The sequence below is a fragment of the Aspergillus brunneoviolaceus genome (genome assembly GCF_003184695.1).
Source record: "Aspergillus brunneoviolaceus CBS 621.78 unplaced genomic scaffold BO95scaffold_116, whole genome shotgun sequence".
NCBI lineage: Eukaryota > Fungi > Ascomycota > Eurotiomycetes > Eurotiales > Aspergillaceae > Aspergillus > Aspergillus brunneoviolaceus.
This window is the reverse complement of record NW_020290846.1, coordinates 50,005-66,727: the sequence shown is the minus strand read 5'-3', so window position 1 is coordinate 66,727 and position 16,723 is coordinate 50,005. Positions and strand designations below refer to the sequence as shown.

The window sequence follows — 16,723 nt, the reverse complement described above, 5'->3', positions numbered from 1 at the left end:
TAACGTGCTGCCTTAAGTGAAAATATGGGTTGATGTCCCCGGCTGGATCTCCGCAGCCATTGGCCTTGTTGACGTCATCGCGGGGGGGGATGTGGTGATTGCAACGCCGAATAAGACCTGATGGATGATTCGGAACGCGCGGCATGGATGCAATAATGAGAGTCCGACTTTGCAAACAGACTCCCCTCCCCATTCCCCCAGGCTGTGAACACTGACACTGACACTGACACTGACACAAGACTGACACAGACACGCACTTTGTTGGCCGGCCCGTCCCCGAACCCCCGCTAATCCATAACAGGCTGGGTTCCAGAACATTGGCCCTGTCCAGCCGCCCGCGGCTGTCTTCGAGTCCTCTTTCCATCACTGCACCCTACATCAACCACAGTACCTACATAATTACCTAGTAATACCTGATGATATACATCCATCCAACCCCAAGATGAATCCTCCAGAACCACCCAACCACCCCTGGACCCCCTTCGCCATCCTAACCCCCCGACTCATAATCCTCCCCACCCCAATCGCCATCTCCTCCCCCACCTACCGCAAACTGTACGCCTCCCTCCACGCCAACCCCGACTTCTGCACCATGGGCTTCGGCGCCCACTTCCCGGTCCGCCAATGGACCGACCCGGAAACCCGAGAGGTGATTCAAACCCGCGACATCGCGCGCTGCTGGCGCGTCCGCGGGATGGGCGACTGCGCCGTGGGGCTACGTCCTTCCTCCATCCCCATCCCCATCCCCATAGCCGCGGAATCCACCTCCAGCACCGACATCACCATCTTAACAGGCGAGGATGTCACCCGTCTTCCCACCGATCTGGATCAAATCGAGTGGGTAGGTTACGCCGGCGTCCGCGACGGCACGACGACCTCGATCCCCGCCCGCGAGGCCGGGGACCCGCCCCTTCCGCCGTGGGAGGAGATGGTCGAGGTGCGCTACGGGGTGGCGCCGGGGCATTGGGGCAAGGGGATCGCGGCGGAGGCGGCGGGGGCGGTGATGCGGTGGGCGGTGGCGGAGCGCGGCGTGAGGAGGTTCATTGCGGAGACGGAGCGGCCGAATGTGCGCAGTGCGAGGGCGTTGGAGAAGTTGGGGTTTCGGCGGAGTGGGACGCGGTATTGGAAGGAGCCGGGGGAGGTGGAGTGGGAGTTGCTGGTTGTGTAGGTTCAAATTATAGGGAACTTTTGTGCTGTATGTACTGTGTGTACAAAGACTACCAGTGACTTTGGACGAATGTGGATCATGCTTGATGGTGATTCTCGCCGCCCGGGGACTGCAGGGACAGCATGCACAAAGAAGTGGTGGGTTGAATACTCAGGGATAAAAGGTGGCAATCCATGCGGCTGGTGATCGGTGTTCCGGGTAGAAGACCAGCAAAAACAAAAAAGTGAGTGCATCATCCGTGAATCGAACACGGGCCTCATCGATGGCAACGATGAATTCTACCACTAGACCAATGATGCTGATTGCTTGCTATGTTCTCAACCGGTTTCTTACAAGTTCTCCTCTCAACAAGCTACGTATAAATGAGCCGAGGGCCCAAGGTTCAAGCCCCGCCGAGCCCAGATGGGTGAAGAGAGTACAAAAGATGCGAGAATAAAAAATCAGAAGAGGGGGGATAAATGAACACGCAATATAGAGTCATCATTCGGCTGAATATTAGCATCATTGCGCTGATTATGGGCACGACAGGACACTTATTACGGACATCGAAGCATTATATAGCAGTGATATATTGTTGTGCGGCCATCTGACGACCTCCTGTTTACCACTCCACTTCCACAATAGCACAAGCATCACAACCCAAGCATTACATTAGAATAAACTTCGAGAACAAGACGGCCCGCGTCATCTAGAACAACTCAACGAACAACCCCCGCACCTCCTCTGGATCTAACTTCGCCAGCGAAGCCACCTCGAACCGTTTCGTCGCCACATACAGATCAATAATCCTCCTCCCGATCACGTTCGCCAGTCCGTCCGCATCCGCGTGCAGCACGTCCAGCGCCTCCTCCAGCCTCTTGGGCAGCGGCTCTCCGGGGTCCGCGTTCGCATTCACCGGATCCCCCAGATCCGGCCAGACCAGAGGCTCGCGGCCCTCCAACCCCAGCAACCCGGCCCCGATGACCGCCGCCAGCGTGAGATACATATTGGCCATCGCGTCGACGCAGCGGATCTCCCACCGGCCGGGCTCGAGCTTGCGGACCGGCGTGAGCCGACACTCGGTGCCCCAGCCCACGGCATCGGCGCCGCCAACAAACGGCTTGAGCCGCTCGTACGAGACATCCTGGGGCAGACAGAACGCAGACAGCGCGGGGAGCCGCTTCAGCATGCCCGCGAGGAACGACGCCTCGAGTTCCGGCGCGGGGCTCGGCTGCAGCGAGAGATGGGTGTGTTGGCCGTTGGCCAGCGGGTCGCCCGGCACGGGCTTGGGGACCATGGTGACGGCGCACCCCAGCGGCGCGAAGGTGTCCTTCAGGTAGCCGTGCACCAGCAGCAGCTGGTCGACCGCCTGCAGGGGCGGCTTCGGCCCCAGCGCGAACTCGTACTGGCCGCGGACGCCCTCGGTGTGGATCGCCTGGATGTCGACCCCGCGCGCCTGCAGCTGCAGCACGCACTGCTCGACGTGCGTGTAGCACGGGTCGCGCAGCCCCGCGACCGAGAACAGCCCCCATCCCCGGCTGTAGCGCTCCAGCCTGCCGGTCTCGGGGTGCGGCTTCATGATCACGAACTCGACTTCAAATCCCACGAGGAAGGAGAGGTCCCATCGCGTCTGGGCCTGTTCGAGCACCCGAGAGAGCGTGTGGCGCGGGCACAGCGCCTGCGTCATCGGTTGCCCCGGCAGGGTGTAGTCCAGCGAGCAGAGCACCTGCGCGCTCCCCGGGCTGATGGTCGGATGCAGCGTCGTCCAGTCCGGCACGAGCCAGAACTGCGCGTCGGTCGGGGTGCCGGGGATGAGGTGGTTGTCGACGGAGCAGGTCAGCGCCAGCCCGGTCGCTTTCATGGGTTGGCCCTCGGCCAGTTGGGCGATGGCGGTGTCCAGCAGAACCACGCGCGCCCGCTGCACGCCCGAGTAGTCCTGCCATTGCCAGCGCAGGAATTTGATGTCTGGGTGTTCTTGTTGAAAGTGCCTGAGAATCTCGACTGCGGGCGAAGGCGTGGTTGTTGCCGCCGTCGCTGGCGGGGTGGTCAGTGACCGCGACAGGAAATTCATTTTGTGTATCGGGGAGGGCCAATTGTGGATAATACTACAGAGTCAGTCAAGTGAAAGATGACGATCGCCCGTCAGCAGACCCTTTGGGCTTATAATAGAATTATACCGAGTGAGTGAGTGATTCTGCAGCGTGCAGACACGACCCCTTTTGCTGCAGATCGCACTTGCCCTCTTGTTTCTGACGGCGTATGCGGCATGTATCGAGGATCGGCTGTCGTCAAGCTGCATCAAGCTGCATCGCGATCGATCCACCCCCGGTGGGTCTGTCTGCCTTAGCGGTAAACAATCGGAGGATTTGTGTCTCCGATTGACAGTGCGACACCGGTTGTGACAGGATTGTGACACGATGATCATGAACTATTGTCTTGGCTGCATGAAGTGGCTTGACGATCGTCCGGTGCATTGCCCCTTTCCGTTTAGGTGCAAATTAGTTGATGTGCCCTAACTTTCCCTGCCCGAGCTGAGGGGACCGAGCCTTGCCCGACTCAGCTTGGGAGCTCAGACGGCGCAGTGATAACGCAGTGATAATTCGGACGTCATTCCGTCTGTGCTCACTTCTGCTTCTCATGGTTTCGGCTTCCGTCGAATTTACACCAGCATGGCGCATGAACAGACTCCGTTGTTGGGCAAAGGCGACCGTCCGCCGACCGGCCAAGGCTACTTCAGTAGGATTTTGGCGGGCTTAGTTGGTGCGTGATGTCTGAATCCGTGAATAATCTTCAAGCTGACTGGAGATCGCACCGCAGGTGTCTTCCTCGCGAGCGCAGATAAGTCCATTCTGTTGGCGACTCAAGGCGAGATCGCCTCGTCGCTGCATTCGCCGTCCAGTGCGTCGCTGCTGCTGGTCATCTACAATGTGGGATTCTGCATCGCATTGCCGGTGGTTTGTGGCCCTCTGCCACTTCAATACCAAGGATGACGGCTGACGGCACTCGATCTAGTATGGCTTCCTGAGCGACATCTACGGTTGTCGACGATTCCTTCTTTCGGCGTACGGCCTCTTCGCGGTTGGATGTTTGATCTCGTACGTCGTTCATCGAGACTCTGTGATTTGATATGGGCCTCAACTCATGCTGGATTCCACAGTGGCATCTCCGATACCCTATGGCCCTTTGTTTTGGGTCGCTTGATCTCAGGAATGGGCGGTGCAGGCATGACCGATCTCCTGTCGGTTCTGGTGAACGGTAAATCTCGTCATACCGGGGATACAGGGCGATGCTGACGGGACCCCAAGAAATGTTCGACATCACGGAAGTCGCATCAGTGCGAAGCTACATCATCGCAGCTGGGATCGTCGGCCAGGGCTGTGGAGGACCCTTGGGGGCGTTAGTCGCCGACCTGGTCGGCTGGAGATGGTAGGCTCTGAGCCTTGGGCTGAATCAACTCCAGTGACTGGACTGACACTGATGCTCAGGTCTTTGATCGGTCAAACCCCCATCGCGATGCTCTGTCTGGCTCTCGCGCAATGGCAGTTCTCGACTACCCCGGCCACTGAGACACACTCAACCAAGCACCTGAGTCTGTGGAACTTCGACTACTGTGGGGTGGCCAGCTTTTTCATCCTGGTCACGTCTTTCATCCTAGCGACCACCGAGGGGGGAATCGCCTACCTCTCGTCTCAGACTCCAGCCTTGCTCGCCGTCTCGGGGATCTTTCTCATGGTATTTGTGCTGATTGAGCGGTTCGGGACCAAGCACCCCATTATCCCCCCTTCGATTGTCTGTTCCCCGGGGCTTGGGGCCATCTTCGGTGGCCAGGTCATCTACTTCGCTACCGTCACCACCGTGAGTTTATCCCCTGATCCCTACCACAATTCCCCCCCCCCCTCCCAAAATTGACTCTAAACCACTCCCACAGATCTTGAACAACCTACCCGCCTACCTCTACCGAATTGACCACCTCTCCAACTCCGCCATCGCGATCCGCATCTGGCCTGCAGCCCTAGGCCTGATCTCCGGGTCCATCATCGCCGGCAAAGCCCTCAGCAGGTGAGCAGCCACCGAGTCCTACCACACCACCCGCCACAGCGACTCTAACAAAACGCGCCAACAGAAACCTCCAATCCCGCAAACTCTCCCTCATCGCCCTCTTCATCACTCTCGTCTCGCTAACCCTCATGGTCCTCCGCTGGCTGCACGGCATCCAGCCCCTCGAAGTCCTGTACTGCTTCCCTTGGGGCATCGGCGGCGGCCTCTTTCTGTCGGCGCAGTTCATCGCGCTGACAATCCGGGCGCCCGCGGAGCAGCTGGCCAGCGCCATCGCCGTGTACCACCTCGCGCAGCAGGTGGGCCAGATCGTGGGGACGAGCGTCAGCGCCGCCGCGCTGCAGCGGGTGTTTCGGGCGCGGGTGGCCGTAGGGTTGGGGGAGGTCGCAGGGAAGCGGGAGGTAGGTGTTTCCTTTCCACTGTGTATATGGCGCCGGGATGAAATGTGACCACTAACTTTGGACGACAGTTGATCGAGCATATCGTCCAGGATTATAACTTCACCAGCACGCTGCCGCACGGGATCCAGCTGGCCGTGCAGGAGAGTTTTATCGAGGCGTATCGGATTATTCCGGGTATGTTGCCCCCCCCCCCAATGCCCTTGCCTATGAGTAGATAGTCATTCTGACAATGAGCATAGCATCCGCTCTACTCCTTTCCGCGATCGTGGGGTTAATCGTGCTGTTCCCGAAGAAGGAGCAGGTCGAGGAGTGAGGGGGCTTCCCCCGGGCCTCCAGGCCACCCCACCATTATCGGTATCGTCTCAGTGAGAAGCACAACCTGAAGTAGCTTCCTGGGTATGAGTAATATGTAATGTCAAATTGTCGATAGTTATGATGGAGAGGTTAAAAGCATGATCCTTTAATTTCAATCTCAGGGCTTCTTCCAGAGCAAAAGTCTACACCGCTTCCTGGCTAGCCTGGCTAGAAGTGCGAAATTCTTCTCCGCTCGATACGATACGAAGTAAACAAACACCCGAAGCGATGGAAAAGATCGGCCATCCCCACCCCACTTGTTGCAGTTGATTGGTCGATCTGGATCTACCCGTGGAGTCGGGTGGTTTGTCCATGGTTCGAATCTCGAATTTCTCTTACATCATATCATATCTAACCTTCTTTACGGAGTACTTTGTCGGAAAAGGAACAGCAAAGGGAAAAGAAAAGGGGGGGGGTTGCTGCAGGGCACTGACCCGAGCAGCGACGATGATGCAAGTCTAGCGTCAAAGATGAGGATGGGTTCGTGGCGTGGACTCAGCCAGCCCTCAAAGTGACTAAATCTGACAGCACCAGGTTACATACACTTTTTGTAGCCCATCGCCATGCATCATCCCGGTGAGTCTGGGCCATGATCAGCGTCATGATGCTGTCCCTTCTCAACTGCTTGAAGACGAGAGGAGGTGATGCATCTGCATGACAGTCGATCACTCCTCGGTGTTCTGTGAAGAGGGGGGAGGGCGTGGTGGGTCTGTGGCGGGCGTATGTGTAAAATACCCGTATCACAAATGCGCGGCAAGCAGGCCTCTTTCGGGGATCCACTTTTCAGCTCTCGGGAGAATCGGACGGATCTGGTTGTTTGGAGGTCGATCTTGGGGGTTGTAATTTTGCAGGGAGTTCCCCGTAACTACGTACACTAAACTAAGTATGGTGTCCGGCCTTGGATTTGGGTGGGACTGCGTTCTTATTTCTGTTGTTGATGCTGGGATCTTGGGGGTTTGGGGTCTTGCTTTTGTTTTGTACTACATAGAACATGTGGTGCTCTATCTTGTTACGTTGGTCCGATACGCATGTAGGATACTCTTCCGCATTGAAGATTAAGCATGGACGGGAAGATGGTGCATCCCTGCCTCGATGTTGCAAGTCCAAGTCTTTTGCTCCTAGGACCTAAATCCCAAGACCCACCTCACTCGATCACTATTCACCCATAGGAGTTAGTCTAGGTCAGTCAGTAAACAACCTTCTCGTCACAAACTCGTACGCAGCGAATCCTCACTGCAGATCGTTTCACTTTGACAACCCTGCATGCCCCAGTGGTCCGGTAGTCGATGAACCATGTGCCCCGTAAATAAGTCCAGCGACTCCAGCCAGGTCTAGCTGATTAGGTCGACTGCATCGCGGAAATCCCATTTAGACTCCATCCCACCCCCTCCCCACATCGCTGCTTCCCTGTACTCTTGTATTTTGCACGTGGTTCAGGAAAGGCAAGTCCCGCCTGGTCGACCCAGGCTTCCAGTGCCCGCAAGCATACCTATCTTTACCTCCTTCGTCAGGCTCTTGATCCTCCCATCCCCCAAGAGCAACATCGCCTCACCACCCACTCATCTTCTTTCCCAAAAGACACCCCGCCCACAGCAGAGCAAATGGCCCAACCCAGCTCCCTAACCGGGCCCCCTCCGCTCCTCGCAAACTCCTTCCCCTCCCTAACCCAACAATTCCGGCAAAATGTGCGCGACCACCCGGACACGCTCGCGCTGGTCTGTCCCCACCAGCCCGCGAGCCTCTATACCGTCCAAGATGAAGCGTCTTCGACAACGCCACAAAAGTCCAGTGCAGAGGGCTTGCGCTGGACGTACGCGCAACTCGACGAGAAGATCGAGCGGTTCGCGACGAATCTCCGCCGCCGCGGGGTGGGGAGGGGTTCGCTGATGGTGCTGTTTGCGACGAATACAGCGGAATACGTGGTCGCGACGTGGGCGGCGTACCGGATTGGGTGCGTGCATGTGCCGTTGAGTCCGAGGTGCTTAGGGCATGAGAGGGAGGCGCTGCATATGCTTGAGACTGCGGTGGGGGCGTGTCAGCCCGATTCGGTGGTGGTGGTTGTTGCTGCTGCTGCTGCTGCTGCTGGGTTGGAGCGGGTTGCGGGGTTGGTTCGGGGGTTGCAGCTGCAGGTCGAGTGCTGTTTGGTTGCGATATCAAGCGGAGAGGTAGGGGTTAGGGATGGGTGGGTTGGGTTTGAGGAGCTTATGCATGTCGCGAAGCCAGGGGGGAAGGATGTGCAGCTGGCGGAGGAGGAACGGGACGAGGACGATGACGAGGACGAGGACCGTCGGTCTGATGTCAGCCAACTTTCTGACGATGGTAGTCGTCTGTCGGATGACTCCTTGGAGCAGCCACACCGGCAGCACCAGCAGGAATCATCCATCTTCTTCACGAGCGGCACCACCTCCCTGCCCAAAGGCTGCTTCGTGCAGGCCTCCGCCTTCCCCACGACGGTCGCCCGCGCGTGGCGATCGAGCCCCAACCGGCCCATGCTCCCCGGCGATCGCGTCGCCGTCGTGCTGCCCAACAACCACGCCTTCGGGTATATGTTCCTCATGGCTGCCTTCCTCAATGCCGCCACCATCGTCTTCCCGGGCGAAGCGTTCGCTCCCGAGCGACTGATCGAGACGATCCGCCAGGAACGCTGTACGCACACCGCGTTGGTGCCCACCATGCTGCATGCTCTGAGTGGCGTGGCGGTCGCGCCGGCGCAGAAGCTGCATTTCCTGAAACGGGTGGTCCTGGCCGGTGCGCCGCCGACGGAGGAGGTGCTCCGCATCTGTCTGAGCCATCTCGGGACGCAAGCGGTGGAGAACTTCTACGGCATGACCGAGGGAATTGTCGTGTCGACGGACGCGGCGGAGAGCGTCGACGAGGTGATTTCGGGCCGCGATGTCTCGATTGGGCGGCCGTTGCCTGGCGCGAAGGTGCGCATCTGTGCCAAAGGTAGTCGAGTCCCTGTCGCGATGGGAGCCGTGGGGGAAGTGCATTTCTCCGGGCCCAGTCTGATAGATGGGTATATCGGGAACAGGGACGACGAGAAGTTCTACACCGGCGAGGACGGCCGGCGGTGGTTCTGCACGGGGGACAAAGCGGTTGTCGGGGAGGATGGGCGGCTGTATCTGGTGGGAAGGTATAACGACACGATCATTCGAGGGGGTGAGAATATCGAGCCCTCGGCCATTGAGGCGGTGCTGGGCCAGACGGCGGAGTTCCATGCGCTTGAGCCACAGGTTGTCCGAGCACCGGATCAGGTTGCTGGTGAGGTGCCTGTTGCGGTTGTGCGGACGAATGTCGACGAGCAGATGGCACGCCAGCTCAAAGATACCGTCCGCACAAAGATGGGGGCTCTCTTTGTCCCGGCGGGTGTGGTTCCGGTGTCGGCCTTAGGGCTGGATGACTATCCCCGGACCCTGGCCGGCAAGGTCCAGAAGTCGAAACTGACCGAGCTGGTCGAGGTTTACTGGAGAGCCCAGAAGTCCCAAGGACGCAGCAGATTATACAGTCGCGCGATGCTTGAATCAAAGCTGAAACAAGCCTGGGCCCAAGCATCGGGGCTCAACGATGCGACGATGATGGATGTGAATGTCAACCTAGCAGCATATGCTGACGTTCGCTTGCTCGAATCGATCAAGTCCCAGATCTGGAAGGACATGGCCAGCAGCGTCACATTATCAAACTGGCTGGCAGCTGACACGGTCGCAGAGGAGATGGAAGCGATCGAAGCAAGTGGCCAGGAAACACTTGAGTCGCATCCCAACTCGCAGCTCATAGAATCCCTGTTAGCAGCCATTGCCTCCGCAAAGGGCGAGAATATCGACCCGACCATGCGAATGATTGACCTCGGAATTGACTCCATCACCTCAATTGCGCTGCTCAACCAGATTCGACAGGAGACAGGCGTGTCTCTCCCATCATCCCTCTTCTTCACCCCCCACACCATCGGCGGGCTCATTGAGCGTCTACAATCCTCTACCGACCCATCCAGCCTTCTCGAAATCGACTCCGCCACGCAAGAAACACCCCGCGAATGCTTCTCCACCCTCATCCAAGGCACCCCCAAGCCCGGCGTCCCCTGCCTGTTCATGACCCCACCCGGCTCCGGCTACGCCTTCTCGTACGAGCCGCTCCCGAAATTCGCCAACGACCTAGCCGTCTACGCGCTGGGCTCGCCCTTCCTCATGAGCAAGTCCGACGCCACCTGGACAGTCGAAGAGGCGGCCGCGCTGTACGTCAAGACGATCCGCAAACTGCAGCCCGAGGGCCCATACCTGCTGGGGGGCTGGTCGATGGGCGCGATCCTCGCCTACGAGGAGGCCTACCAGCTCCGGCAGCAGGGCCAGCAAGTCCTAGGCATCATCAACCTGGACATGCCGCTGCCGCGTCCGGACCCGCACGTCCTGGAGCCCACGGTCAAGCTGCTGGAGATCGTCGGCTTCTACCCGGCGATCCGGCGCGCCGGCAAGCCCGACATGGAGATCCCGTCGTACCGGCGAGAGCACAGCCTGGCCTCGGTCCGGGCGAAACTGAAATACTCGCCCCGCCCGATGCGCACGGCCAGCGAGGACTCCACTCCGGTCCGGATCTTCGTGATCTGGGCGGGCCACGGCGATCCCGATCGACTGTCCGCCGTGCTGGTGGAGGCGGACGAGATCCTGCAGCGGTGTGGCCCCGAGACGCAGGTGCGCACCAGTCAGGAATGGCTGCAGACGCCGCGGGAGTCGATGGGCCCCGGGGGTTGGGCGGAGATGGTCGGGGAGGAGAACGTCGAGTGTCATGTCATCGACCATGCGCATCACGATACGCTGATGGATCCGGAGGTGGTAAGTTGCGCTTTGGTTTTTTGTTTTCTGTGTGATCTCTAATGACATGCGCAGGTGGAATATACGGCGAGACTGATGCAGGTGGCTGTCGACAAATGGTTGTCGTCGTCGTGACTTGACTCTTTTCGGTGGTCGACCAAAAATGTCATTGTACGAAGACAAAGCCCGCACTGGTCCATTGAGATCGATTCATAGCTGGTGCATTTCATCGGGGCGGTGATGTGGTGAAAAGGTTCTTCCAAGGGAACAAGTCTGTATAATAATTGTGGTAATGTTTTTTAGCGCATAAAAACATCGGCATTGCGCCATGAAGAGGGAGCTAATTCGTCTAGACATCTCCCCCAGAACCTAATCGATATTAGCGTGTCTTACTTATTACCTTTATGTTTCTGCCTCCATCTTTAATCAAAACCGTTAAGCACGTAAGCACTAGTGCCACAGAGCCTCCCTTATCAGTGACTCCTCCGCCCACTCCAGAACATCAAAAATCAACTCCTCTCCACAACACACAACACACCCCCACAAGTCGTCATTCACCACACCACATGATACACAACAGAACAGAAACCAACAAAATGAAACCCACCACCCCCCCCTGCCACCTCGCCCCAATCAACCTGCACTCGCCCGCCGACTTCGCCGAGATCCACCGCCAACGCCAGATCTGCGGCTGGGACCACGACCTCCCCAAGCTGGAAAGCTGGAAGCGCAAGCAAGACGAAGGCCTGAAGGGGTTCTACTGGCTGTGCATCCCGGACCCAGCAGCAATCCCCTCCACAGAAGCCCGTGGGGAGAACAAAGTAGTCTACGCGGGCCACATCTCGCTGGACGCGTACAGCGACCCCGCCGACGAGGAACTCGCCCGCGCTGACCGCGCCGTCCTCACCGTCCAGACCCTCTTCATCCTCCCGGCGTACCGGGGCCTGGGGCTGGGCAGCCGCGCCATGGACCTCGTCGAGGCGCTGGCGGCCACCGCCGAGACGCAGTGCCGGTGGCTGGCGCTGACGACCCTGAGCGAGCGCCATTACCTGGATGAGTCGCCCGAGGGGACCGGGGTGTGGGCCCGCACCGGCGCCGAGCCGCCCGTCATGGGCTGCAATCAGTGGTGGTATGCGCGGCGCGGGTATGTGTTGTGGAAGGAGGAGCCGAGGTGGAGGGAGGTCGGGGTCGCCGGGGATGAGGTTGTGTTTTATGCGGCGTTTATGCGGAAGGAGTTGGCGGGGTTAAGGGGGGTGTAGAGGGGTGTAGGGGTAGTGTACTGGTGAATGGGGACTGGTGTTGGTGTTTGTCGGGTGGTGGTGGTGGTGGTGGTGGTGGAAGAGGCGATGCACAGCCTGCTTTTTCTTTGAGCATATATGTTTGACACCCTAGATTCGTTTCGTCAGCTCAGCTAGGCACAGACTTTTGTTCGACTTGGGGTGTCAGTATCTTACAGCCTACCGTCTAACTGTTCCCATGACTGAAAATTATAGTCCTGTGCCTAGCGACACATACTTTAGTATACTGCCGGAAAGTCTATGAATGCGCCCCCCACCCCTTGCAAACGCCATCACCCGCAATCCGCAGTTTGCGGGGGGCGAGGACTCCCCTGTACCTCCAAAATATGCTGCTGACTCTCGCTCTCGATGTTCTTCGCGTCGCCGCCTCGTAATCGATGCATCCCGCGCGGTCGGCCCCCGAGTCGACACTCGGCCGGCTCACTCAGTTCCCACTCCTGAGTTGGATACGTGCTTCTCTTGCTGCTGTTGAGGCCGGGCATGAATCGGACTAAGACGCGAAGCGACGGCAGTGATCCGGTGATCAAGCCTAGTGCGTACTCGAGGTTCATGAGGATGAGTGGGACGGCGCCGACATCTAGCGCAGCGGTGTTAGGCTACCATGTGCAGCTGGGCCAGGGGAAAGGGGTGGATGGTACATGTATAGTCTGTGGAGTTGTCTTGGAACCCCAGAAGTGGGATGCGTGCGAGGCCGGCGGCGCATGCGACGAGTCCTGTGATCTAGTCAGTCTTTAGAGGAGATAGAATTGGAATGGGGAGAAGGGAGAAGTGTCTTCCTACCGAGACAGAAGATCCCAATCATGAACAGACGGCGCTGGATAGACATCTGCAGCCTCCAGATTGTTGGCATCGGGAGGCTGATGATCATCAGGTCGAACAGGAGCATCAGGATGGCTTGGTAGAGCTGGAGGTTCTCCAGCTCGGCATCGGAGAAGCATTGGTAGTCCGGGAGCGTTTTGTCCCATGTGGCGCGGACGGGCCAGCACTGCAGGATCAAAGGCAGCTCGCCGGACACGGTCACAATGGCCATCAGTGCCATTATCATCAGTCCAATGCGGCGGATCTTTGGCGTGGGGAAGATGCGCATAATGAACACGGTCAGGCTGCATTTGACTGCCAATGCAACCCAGAGATACAGGCAAAAGAGGACGTAAACGTACTGGTGGTGAAGGTAAGCATCCTGGTTTTGTCTTTAGCTCCTTGATGGATGAATCTCTGACCTTTGCCATTATGATCATGTTCGCGGCGGGAACAGTATTCTGGTGGTACCCGATTGCATACCGGGTCAAGATGAGTGATAGCGCCGCGAAAGCTAGGACCATTACCTTTGCTTGCACGGTCAGAACATTGGTCTTGGGTTGTCTGATGGAGAAGTCCGATGCATACCAGGGCAAGGAGAACCAAGTAGTCATCCAGTCCAATAGCACGTATAACACATCTGCGAACATAGAGCTATATGCTATGATCAGTGAAGTTAATTGGGGTGTTCCAGGTTTTGTGTAAGTGGCGACATACCCTCAGGCAGCAGACCACCAATGCGAGAACAGCACACGTCCCGATCACACCCCTCACGGTGCGCACCATCAGCGGCGTATGATCAGGTAACTGCGACGGAGCGACATTTGTCTTGGCCATAGTCTCCTCATGATAGTTGTTTTGTGGATTGTTCAGGCTTGCTGAACAATCACCTAGTTATAGGATTCGGAAGGGGGGGGGAGGGAAACCAGCACAATGTTGACTGGACTCCGACCAAGGCCACTTCAACATTCTTCCAGTCAAGCGATACTAAGTCACTAAAGCCCTCATCGAAGCACAAATAAGACATTTGCAAGGGTCTGCGTACGCAATCGCACCGTCCCTAGTACTAGCAAGCATTTAAACCTGCCATTCTGACGCTAAGCCAGCCGGTTTCTTTTAGGGCTGATGCCTTGAGACCGAGTGTTTCATCCAGAGCGAGCATCAACCCCCACTACCACTACCACCATCACCACCCCCGAACCAGCGGACTTCCTCATGGCCGTCAACCTGCGCAACCGCGTGCGTCCCCACATCCCAGATACATACGTGGGGAACATGATTTTCCCCATCCACGACACAATCGACCCACCGAAGCCCCTCCCCGCGGCAGAGGGTCACCCCACGACAGACGAGGAGAGAGATCTCCGCCGCCTCGCGCAGCTGGCCTTAAGAGTGCGCACCCGACTGTCCGCGATGGACGAGACGGTGGCGCACAGCGCCTCGGCCGTCGTGGCCGACCACGACGACTGGACGACGGTCGAAGGCCGGCCCGCGGGGATTATTGTGACGAGCTGGCGGGATCTCGACATTTATTCCTTGGACTTTGGGGCGGGGCTAGGATATATTGAGGATTTTGAGCCGGGGCTGGCGCTGGTGCCGGGGGGATGTATCTTTCTCCCGGCGCGGATGTTTGGTGGTGGGGGCCGGGGCCGTGCGACTGCGCCGTGGGAGGTGTGCGTCACTTTGAGGATGGGGGATTCGGAGACACTGCTGCAGGATCCGTTGTTCAGGAGGATCCTTGCGTAGGGGGGGAGGCTTGGCGAATGCTCTTGGCTTGGGAATGGGAGGCATGTACAGTACAGCTAGTCAGCCACTCGGGCTTGGTGCCAGAGCCTTGGTTTAGCCAGTGATTTTGTACTTGAGAGCTATACTTGACGAGTGCTTGAAAGCAAGGGCTTGAGGGCTGAAGGTGGCTTGGTGTGAAAGTATATATGTCATGGCTTTGGTGGGGATATTGCAGTAATATTTCGGGGTTAGAGATGAATGATTCAGTGCTTGGGTCAACGGTTGAATCTACTGGTTGAGGCCGATCCACCGGTGAAATGGCCATGGATGGCCGCTGTTCTGCGCCGGGAACTTACCCAGCAATGACTGCAGCATGATGCTAGTACCATATAACATACTCTGGATCCGGCTTTCAGCACACGGGGCTGTGGTTTAGTGGTATAATATTCCCTTAGCATGGGAGAGGTCCGGGGTTCGATTCCCCGCAGCTCCATCTTTTTGTTATTTTTTGTTTGTGGATATGCGGGTCTTTGTCTTGCAATCAAATAAAATGTGCCATTTAACTGTTGGATAGTTTGTGGGGCTGTAGCAAGAATCTTGGTGGGTTGTCTATACAGAAGCACAAGTCAGTCATCTATTAGCACAACGGCTTGATGTCAGCGGTAGTTAGTGGATTTTCTTGGTAAGAAAATCGTCCCCGATTGGAGAACTACAATAGTCCAGTAATGGTGCGATGATAACTCTTTCTATCTTCTATGAATAAACTTACTGCACAAGATCTGATGTTCCTGCGTCATCAATGACTTGTACTAACACTGCTTGCACGGGAGCTATTTTAAGGTTGGATCCCGACAATCAGATTACTGGTAATCTAGACGGTTCTCCCCAGCCTGATTGAAATATGATTCCACTCTTCCTGAGGCATTGCAGTGTGGCTGGTGAACGGAGTCATGTAGCGAAGATGTCACCTGACCCTGGTCCACCATCATCCAACTTACTGACTCTTCGAGATAGTAAGTAAATCGCATACATTCTCAATCCTGATTTCGGCGACTCCGATTATTCACCATGCCATCGGGGATCTAGATCAGCCAGGTCTTTGGCCGTCGGGTCCCTTGACCGTCCTGGTGCACGCCATCTCGCATGTCGGCTAAACTAACCCTATACGCTGACTTTACGATCTACTATTGAATTCACAGATCCTTCACTCCCAACGAAACTGGAATCGGTGGGCTATTGCTCGCCATCATCAGCTCTACACACTGATTCCACTCCCAGGAGAGAGCTTGTTTGTACAGTACTTTAAGAGTCTCCCCTGTACTCTTGTTCCTGCTTTTCCTCCGTCGTCGACATTGAGGCCGATTGCGCTTCGTCCATTCTTTCTTCGATCGGCAATGATCTGCGTCACTCTTTGATTCCTTTAGTTCTGCCGCATTTTAATACCCCAACATGAAGCAGTCCTTCATTCCTTTCCTGCTGGCGGTGGCCCCCACTCTGGCCGAATATGTCACCGTCTGCAGCGAGACGACTGCCAATTATGCGCTCAATGGCGGCTTTGAAACGGGCAACACCAACTATTGGGATACCGCCGGATCCTCCGCATTGGTGGTGAAGTCCGACGCTGCACCCGAGGGAGAATACTTTCTGTGAGCTTGGCCGTGATCTCCTGACTCTTCAACGAACAAGCTCGCGCTAATCATAAACCTCAGAGAGATTACGGCGGGCCTTATGTACAGTGGCAGCCAGCAAACCGTGTTGTCGGTGTCCAGCAACCGGAATGGCTTCCCTCCCACCAACACGTGGACGACTTCGTTCTACTACCAGCTCTACCTGAACGGAGCCTCGTCGTGCCAGTTCGTCGCCACTTTTGATGATAACGAGCAGTATCCGTTGGTCTCGGGCTACGTGACCCAGGACGTGACCGAGTGGAAGTATGTGTCCATGGACGTGACCAAGTACCAGGGGGCGGGCAGCTCCGTCACCTGGCCCTACTTCTACGTTATGTGTTCGAGTGGTGAACCGACTCTCTATCTGGATGGAATCTCCATTGCCTATCAGACCGAGACCTGCACGAGCAGCCTGGTCACCCCGACCCCGACCCCTACTCCGACGTCGCTGAGCTCGTCGGTCGAGATCGTGACG

The 16,723-nt window shown here is 57.2% G+C and overlaps 7 protein-coding genes and 2 non-coding genes across 9 annotated transcripts; 6 read left to right on the top strand and 3 right to left on the bottom strand.

The window, feature by feature from the left end:
* Window positions 1-187: 187 nt before the first annotated feature.
* On the top strand, window positions 188-1,168 carry BO95DRAFT_519144 (GNAT family N-acetyltransferase; the record flags this gene model as incomplete). The annotated part of the gene is made up of 1 exon (XM_025592011.1): window positions 188-1,168. The coding sequence occupies exon 1, from the start codon at window positions 443-445 to the stop codon at window positions 1,166-1,168; it is 726 nt and encodes a 241-aa protein (XP_025436469.1). The 5' UTR covers window positions 188-442.
* Window positions 1,169-1,396: 228 nt separating this feature from the next.
* On the bottom strand, window positions 1,397-1,467 carry BO95DRAFT_t307. The gene has a single exon. It is a non-coding gene; the product is annotated as a tRNA-Gly (tRNA).
* A 389-nt stretch (window positions 1,468-1,856) lies between these two features.
* On the bottom strand, window positions 1,857-3,246 carry BO95DRAFT_425882 (putative glutamine synthetase; the record flags this gene model as incomplete). Its single annotated transcript, XM_025584726.1, has 1 exon — window positions 1,857-3,246. Exon 1 carries the CDS (start codon window positions 3,216-3,218, stop codon window positions 1,857-1,859), a length of 1,362 nt encoding a protein of 453 aa, XP_025436468.1. The 5' UTR covers window positions 3,219-3,246.
* A 484-nt stretch (window positions 3,247-3,730) lies between these two features.
* BO95DRAFT_448370 (MFS general substrate transporter) lies at window positions 3,731-6,066 on the top strand. The gene is made up of 10 exons (XM_025587830.1): window positions 3,731-3,907; window positions 3,965-4,101; window positions 4,160-4,242; window positions 4,305-4,402; window positions 4,453-4,573; window positions 4,633-5,002; window positions 5,076-5,206; window positions 5,271-5,604; window positions 5,673-5,778; window positions 5,844-6,066. The coding sequence occupies exons 1-10, from the start codon at window positions 3,817-3,819 to the stop codon at window positions 5,915-5,917; spliced, it is 1,545 nt and encodes a 514-aa protein (XP_025436467.1). The 5' UTR covers window positions 3,731-3,816; the 3' UTR covers window positions 5,918-6,066.
* A 1,493-nt stretch (window positions 6,067-7,559) lies between these two features.
* On the top strand, window positions 7,560-10,895 carry BO95DRAFT_488833 (acetyl-CoA synthetase-like protein; the record flags this gene model as incomplete). The annotated part of the gene is made up of 2 exons (XM_025590528.1): window positions 7,560-10,781; window positions 10,836-10,895. The coding sequence occupies 2 exons, from the start codon at window positions 7,560-7,562 to the stop codon at window positions 10,893-10,895; spliced, it is 3,282 nt and encodes a 1,093-aa protein (XP_025436466.1).
* A 461-nt stretch (window positions 10,896-11,356) lies between these two features.
* Window positions 11,357-12,019, top strand: BO95DRAFT_457805 (uncharacterized protein; the record flags this gene model as incomplete). The annotated part of the gene is made up of 1 exon (XM_025588500.1): window positions 11,357-12,019. One exon carries the CDS (start codon window positions 11,357-11,359, stop codon window positions 12,017-12,019), a length of 663 nt encoding a protein of 220 aa, XP_025436465.1.
* Window positions 12,020-12,174: 155 nt separating this feature from the next.
* Window positions 12,175-13,693, bottom strand: BO95DRAFT_488829 (uncharacterized protein; the record flags this gene model as incomplete). The annotated part of the gene is made up of 6 exons (XM_025590527.1): window positions 12,175-12,635; window positions 12,697-12,778; window positions 12,865-13,161; window positions 13,279-13,383; window positions 13,445-13,510; window positions 13,640-13,693. The coding sequence occupies 6 exons, from the start codon at window positions 13,691-13,693 to the stop codon at window positions 12,331-12,333; spliced, it is 909 nt and encodes a 302-aa protein (XP_025436464.1). The 3' UTR covers window positions 12,175-12,330.
* A 219-nt stretch (window positions 13,694-13,912) lies between these two features.
* On the top strand, window positions 13,913-14,805 carry BO95DRAFT_34783 (uncharacterized protein). The gene has a single exon (XM_025582000.1). The coding sequence runs from the start codon at window positions 14,072-14,074 to the stop codon at window positions 14,600-14,602; it is 531 nt and encodes a 176-aa protein (XP_025436463.1). The 5' UTR covers window positions 13,913-14,071; the 3' UTR covers window positions 14,603-14,805.
* A 197-nt stretch (window positions 14,806-15,002) lies between these two features.
* BO95DRAFT_t308 lies at window positions 15,003-15,074 on the top strand. Its single transcript has one exon. It is a non-coding gene; the product is annotated as a tRNA-Ala (tRNA).
* Window positions 15,075-16,723: the final 1,649 nt, after the last annotated feature.